Source organism: Malaclemys terrapin, chromosome 7 (genome assembly GCF_027887155.1).
Source record: "Malaclemys terrapin pileata isolate rMalTer1 chromosome 7, rMalTer1.hap1, whole genome shotgun sequence".
In the NCBI taxonomy this organism is placed as follows: domain Eukaryota; kingdom Metazoa; phylum Chordata; order Testudines; family Emydidae; genus Malaclemys; species Malaclemys terrapin.
Genome location: NC_071511.1, coordinates 25067504 through 25074036, shown reverse-complemented (window position 1 = coordinate 25074036; position 6533 = coordinate 25067504). Strand labels below are relative to the sequence as shown.

The window sequence follows — 6533 nt, the reverse complement described above, 5'->3', positions numbered from 1 at the left end:
TTTACCCGGACATGTCCTCCTTTTCGCGCTAAAAATAGCGTCCGGGGGGAATTTGTAAAGCACTCACAATGTCCGGGATTTCCCCCTCCCCCGGCAGGGCGAGCGGCTGGGAGGGCTGCAGGGAAGTCCCGGGCTGGACTCCTGAGCAGCTGTAGAGGAGCCGGAGCCGCCCTGCATTCTGAGTTGTCTCTCCTGCAACCCGGTCCGGCAGCACTGTGCAGGGCCAGGGACCGGGTTTTGTTGTGCAGGGCCAGGGACCGGGTTTTGTTGTGCTGGGGAGCGCAGCCACGTGTCCGGCTCGGCTGGCACAGAGCCCAACACCCTGTTCTGAGCAGCAGGGTAAGGGGGACCGGGGGCAGGAAGGTTCTGGAGGGGGCAGTCAAGAAACGGGGGGGGGGCTTTTGGGTGGGGGTGGAGAAAGTTTTGGGCAGTCAGGGTACAGGTAGGGGGTAGGGTCCTGGGGGGCAGTTGGGGGGGAGGTCTTAGGAGGGGGCAGTTAGGGGACAAGGAACAGGGAGGCTTAGGGGTGGGGTTCTGGAGGGCAGTTAGGAGCAGGGGTCCCAGGAAGGGGCAGTCAGGGGACAAGGAGCAGGGGGGTGGGGAGCTGGGAGTTCTGGGGGGGGGCTGTCAGGGGGCAGGAGTGGGGAGAGGGATCAGAGCAGTCAGGGGACAGGGAGCAGAGGGGTTTAGATGGGTCGGGAGTTCTGGGGGGGGCTGTCAGGGGGCAGGGGTGGGGAGAGGGATCGGAGCAGTCAGGGGACAGGGAGCAGAGAGGTTTAGATGGGTTGCGAGTTCTGGGGGGGGCTGTCAGGGGGCAGGAGTGGGGAGAGGGATCGGAGCAGTCAGGGGACAGGGAGCAGAGAGGTTTAGATGGGTTGCGAGTTCTGGGGGGGGCTGTCAGGGGGCAGGAGTGGGGAGAGGGATCGGAGCAGTCAGGGGACAGGGAGCAGAGAGGTTTAGATGGGTTGGGAGTTCTGGGGGGAGCTGTCAGGGGGCAGGAGTGGGGAGAGGGATCGGAGCAGTCAGGGGACAGGGAGCAGAGGGGTTTAGATGGGTTGGGAGTTCTGGGGGGGGCTGTCAGGGGGTGGGGAGTGGTTGGATGGGGCGTGGGAGTCCCAGGGGTCTGTCTGGGGGTGGGGGTGTGGATAAGGGTTGGGGCAGTCAGGGGACAAGAGGCAGGGAGGCTTAGATAGGGAGTGGAGTCCTGGGGGGCAGTTAGGGGCAGGGGTCCCAGGAGGGGGCAGTCAGGGGACAAGGAACGGGGGGAGGGTTGGGGGTTCTGGGGGGGCGGGAAGTGGGAGGGGCAGGGGCGGGGCTCCTCCCGTCCTCTTTTTTGCTTGCTGAAATATGGTAACCCTAATGTACATTGACTTTGGGTTAATTCAAAATCAAATGTCAGGATGCTTGGTTTCCATATATCAGCTGATAAAAATCTTTACCACTATAAACTTCATCCAGTATTATTGGATACGAGAATGAATAAACAAGGAAACAATATATCTAATCTCAAATGGGTTTGATCCTGTGAATTTTCTCATGAGTTACCGGGGGCACTCAGTACTTCACAGGACTGGATCATTAATACTGATAAAACCATTTGGATGGGACATAGTTAAGCTGGTAATATTAACTAAGCAAATATTAGCTAAATTTACATTAATTAAAACATGAGAAAATATGACGTCCATAAGAATGACATTTTAAACTGGTTTTCAGTTTAATTGGTTTAGCTAAAATAAATTATACAAATGCCACACATTGTTACTGTTCTCTAGGTTTTTCCATTTATAAATAGCTAGCATGTCTCATAAAAACAAGTATATTGTATCATTTTTTAAAATTTCAACTCTATACTGCAAACATTGAAAAGCTATTTCATTCCAGTAAAATACCGAAGCTAAATTTGCTGTAACAGCAGTAGCATTTTTGCATAATTGTGTACTTTAAATGATTTTTTACTTCTACCTTTAAAAATATTTGAAGCTTTGTTAAACAAACAAAACAAAACAAAAAAGTTGGTCACTTTTTTCATGTATTCCTGATGAATTTTCTGAAATCAGTAACCACACAGGACCAAATCAACTAGTATAAATTGGTGTAGCTCCATTGTCTTCAAGTAAATTATTCAGATTTACATCAGCTCAGGATCTAGTGTATTAAAGTTTGTTATCTGCAAAAATATCTTACATGTTTTGGAAAATATTTATTAAAATATATGGAAAACTTTTTATTTTATTTTTTTACAAAAAGTGCAATTATAATATGAGGCATGTCATAATGAAGTATTTACAGTTTATTCTAATGAATATCATGATAATCTTTCAAAACTAGATGCAAATATCAAAGTACAAATATTACATTATCATTGCTTAATAATGCAAATTATGAAGTTCCAATAATTCTTCATGTTCTATTGTGGTAGAAGAATGGTGAACTAGCTGGCTTCTTCCTATTCCAGCAGGTTGGAGGTTAAAGTGTTTTTCACCATTATAAACTGAGATTCTCTGTGGGATCTTTTCAGCTTTGCACGGCGATTCTGGAACCAGATCTACAATTGAAATAAAATGCACATTTCTTAGAAATGGGTAATTTTTCCTTTTAAAAGCAACACTGTATGCAGGCCAGGTTTGAAGTTAATAAAGAATATCAGTACAACCATACAGTGAAATAATTTGTGAAATTTTGATAATTTGGAATCTGAAGCAGCTTGGAAGTTTCAAAGCTACAGATGAAGGTAGACGGTGAGCTGTAATAATTTTAATAAATAATGATGTAAGGCAGAGAAAATTATAGACAAAGGACTCATCGCATTTCCTAGCTGAATTGGAAGGTAAGGACCTACTTTGTTTCCCACTGAAGTTAACGGCAAAACTTTCATCAACTTCAGTGGAACACGTCTGGACCCTCAGGGCTTGATCCAGGAAGATTCTGAGCATTCTGAACTCCCAGAGGAATCAGTGGAAGTTCAGGATACTCAATAACTCCCAGAAGTGCTTAAACCCTTGCAGTATAAGTTAGTAGGGCCTGATCCAACTTTTATGACAAACCCTCCAACTGACTTCAATGGAAGTTGATCAAACCCTTAGTGAACATTAAGGGTCTGATCCAAAGTCCAAAGACGTCAGTGGGAGGTTTTCTATTGACTTTGATGGGCTCTGGATCAGACCTTAAAATCCCTATGTACACCGAGCTTTGAACCAAATGAGACAGAGTCTCAAATGTGACTTTAAAACAGTTTTGTCCTGTCTAAATTGGCTAGCCAAACCCTGCTTGAAATGTATTTATCCATTTGCGTAACTGTATTTATTTAGTTTTCAAACATGGTTCCAAACCCATTGTAGGAAAGGTTTTCAAACCTGGGATCGGAGAATGAAATCCTGGCCCCACTGAAGTCAGTGACAAAATTCCCATTTACTTCAATGGGACTTGGATTTCAATCTGAGTGTTCAGTAGGGGGAAAGCTTTGTGATGGTCAAGGAGGATGACACTGAAGTATTACAGCGATGAATGTCATATCAGTGCCAGAGAGAAGGGGAGACTGAGAGGGAGTAGAAATTTCACTGTTTCCCCACTACAAATTACTGCCAATATAGTACCTATCTAATAATACACTAATGACTAAGGATCATTAAGAATAAATGCAATTTTCACATGGTTATCCCATCCACCTACTTACATCATAGCTGAGGAGACATCATGTGATTGCAGAATATATATATTTTTAAATTAAGTTACCTGGATCCTGTCTTCATCTAAATCTAGTTTGTGAGCTAGTTCTTCTCTAACGTCAATGCCAGGATAGGAGTTCACTCTAAAAACATTTTCCAGCATTTCAATCTGAGGAGAATAAGCAAACAATCCATTAAACAATTTAAAATTTTACATTGTAGGACACAGAGAAAGTCTGTCAGTTCAAGTAAAAGCCTTTCCCAACAATTTTTTGGGCCAGACTCCAATCTCATTTATACCAACGTAAATCAAATGAAATTAGTGAAATTACCCTAGATTAACACCAGTCCTTAACTGCATATGTACATCTCTGCCTCTTTATCCAATAGATATACAATATTTTATCAGCTAATCATTACATGCTTCCTATTGTTGAATGCATTTTACTCAATAAATGAATATAGCAAAACATACCTATTTATAAATAAAATAATGTAACTGAATCCTCACCTGGTTTCTAGTGAAAGCAGTTCTTGGTCTCCTACCCCTGTACCAGCTCAGTTCCCTTTTGTAAGATAGCCTTTCAGTGGCTGAAAAATATTTTTCACATTTCAAAACTCTTTCCTCCAGCATCGGGTAACTGTTAACATGAAATAATGGCCCTTCACAGGAAATGACAGGGGTCTGCAGACACTGACTAGTGTCTTCTCCTAAAAACATAAAAATATAGAATTTAAATTCATAAATCTGTATTTGCCAATTTTTGAATGAGACTGTTATATTAAAATGCAAGCCTGTAACAAAATAAGTGATAATCTAATGTTTTAAGTATACATCTAATCATACTGAGGTGCTTATTGAAACATATCCTTGATAATACATAAAACTTAACATAGGGCAAAAAGTTAAGACAACAGATAACTGAAGCTGATGACATACCTAAATTGTTGCATGTATCCATCCACGGTCTGTGAGGTATCGCAGCTGGAATGCCATCTTTTTTCTGTTCTAATCCCAAAATGCTTTCAATGGAAAATGAGCAATGTGTGGTTTTAGTTTCCACAAAACTGGATACTTTCTGAAGATTTTGAGACACTGCTGTATCAGAAGCACATAATGATGTACTTGCCATTCTTTCACCTTCAGTCTATGCACAACATGAATTGTATTTGCATTTTCTTGCAGGTCCTCCTTATAGCTGTGTTGGCAAGGGGGTTGGATTTGCAACGTCAATAATTAAAATCTTTTATTAGAAAGTTTTAGCATGTCAATGAAGACTCTCCCACCAAGAGGCACGAGGAGTTAATTGTTTATTTGTTTGCAAGTAATTAGCAACTAATGGCGACACTAGGGGGGCCACCAAGAGGGACAAAAAGTGTTATCTCTCCTAACCAGAACATCGACTTAACTTTCTCAAAAGAAGCTATGCACAAATATAGTACTTCCCTTTTATTTGAAATCGTTAATGTATAAAATCAGTTTTTAAAAAAACTTTATAGTCTAATGGACTCCACTTACCTAAACATAGCAGCATGATAGGAAACCAGTCAAGTAATAAGTAATCTCATTTAAGTGAATTTTCTTCCAAGGAAATTTTAAAAATAATCTCTTAATGCTATTAGGGTAATCCTGATGAAAATGCCTCTGTTTTTTCATATGCATATGTAATGGTGAACGTGGTCAATAAAACAACAATAGTGTTTGGCACAAGGCACACTGCAGTGGGTTGGCAATGTTGTCAAAGCTCAGTGTAATTGCCTTCCAAGTGCCTGGATTAGTTAACAGGAACAGTTGCACCAAGTATTTAAATAAATAATTAATGCATTCACTTGCTTCATTTTCCTATTAAAATAATTTTGGTGCAGTTTTCTCAAAAGATAGCAATGTGAAAATCTCAAAACATTCTTTAAAACATTTGTATTAAACATTTTAAAAGTAATGGAATCACTGTATTTTAATTTCTTGATTAAAGTCAGAGTACTTTTTTCTACCAGCCTTTCATTGTAATCTCTTGTTTATTTGTTTTAAACCAATGGGTGTTTACGTCAGTCATCAGTGTTAATATTTAAAATAACCAAAAATAGAGAATTGGAGATGAGTTCAAGCATTTTTACAAAATTCACAGTTGTTTGAATCCAGATTTGTGGTTTGGCCCATTATAAAGAAGGTGACATATATAAAATTCATATCTGGATTCAGGTTCAAGTCTCAAACACCATCAAAGCTCGGGGTATTTGGATCCAGGTTTTGGTTCTGGACCATCTCTCTACACATTTCCCTGTTTTTCTTATTCTAAAACTTTATTTGAAAAAAGCTGCAAAAATTAAATAGAATTTTAAATGTAAGTGTAGGAGGATTCAGAGTTTGCAACCTTTAAATCAAGTTCTGACCTCTGATTCATAGATTCATAGATTATAGGACTGGAAGGGACCTCGAGAGGTCATCGAGTCCAGTCCCCTGCCCGCATGGCAGGACCAAATACTGTCTAGACCATCCCTGATAGACATTTATCTAACCTACTCTTAAATATCTCCAGAGACGGAGATTCCACAACCTCCCTAGGCAATTTGTTCCAGTGTTTAACCACCCTGACAGTTAGGAACTTTTTCCTAATGTCCAACCTAGACCTCCCTTGCTGCAGTTTAAACCCATTGTTTCTGGTTCTATCCTTAGAGGCTAAGGTGAACAAGTTCTCTCCCTCCTCCTTATGGCACCCTTTTAGATACCTGAAAACTGCTATCATGTCCCCTCTCAGTCTTCTCTTTTCCAAACTAAACAAACCCAGTTCTTTCAGCCTTCCTTCATAGGTCATGTTCTCAAGACCTTTAATCATTCTTGTTGCTCTTCTTTGGACCCTTTCCAAT

At 41.0% G+C, this 6533-nt stretch overlaps 1 protein-coding gene across 1 annotated transcript; it reads right to left on the bottom strand.

Annotated features, from left to right (window-relative positions):
- Positions 1–2449: 2449 nt before the first annotated feature.
- HESX1 (HESX homeobox 1) lies at positions 2450–4801 on the bottom strand. Its single transcript, XM_054033298.1, has 4 exons — positions 4609–4801; positions 4180–4379; positions 3736–3837; positions 2450–2548 (listed from the first exon to the last, which is right to left on the bottom strand). The coding sequence occupies exons 1-4, from the start codon at positions 4799–4801 to the stop codon at positions 2450–2452; spliced, it is 594 nt and encodes a 197-aa protein (XP_053889273.1).
- Positions 4802–6533: the final 1732 nt, after the last annotated feature.

What these genes read in the sequence shown, in the direction of transcription:
- HESX1 (XM_054033298.1), bottom strand. Translation starts at nt 4,801, where the DNA reads ATGGCAAGTACATCATTATGTGCTTCTGATACAGCAGTGTCTCAAAAT. An exon ending in CTGCTTTCACTAGAAACCAG is followed by an intron (nt 3,838 to 4,179) that starts GTGAGGATTCAG and finishes TATTCTCCTCAG; the next exon opens with ATTGAAATGCTGGAAAATGT. An exon ending in TAGATGAAGACAGGATCCAG is followed by an intron (nt 2,549 to 3,735) that starts GTAACTTAATTT and finishes TTTCAATTGTAG; the next exon opens with ATCTGGTTCCAGAATCGCCG.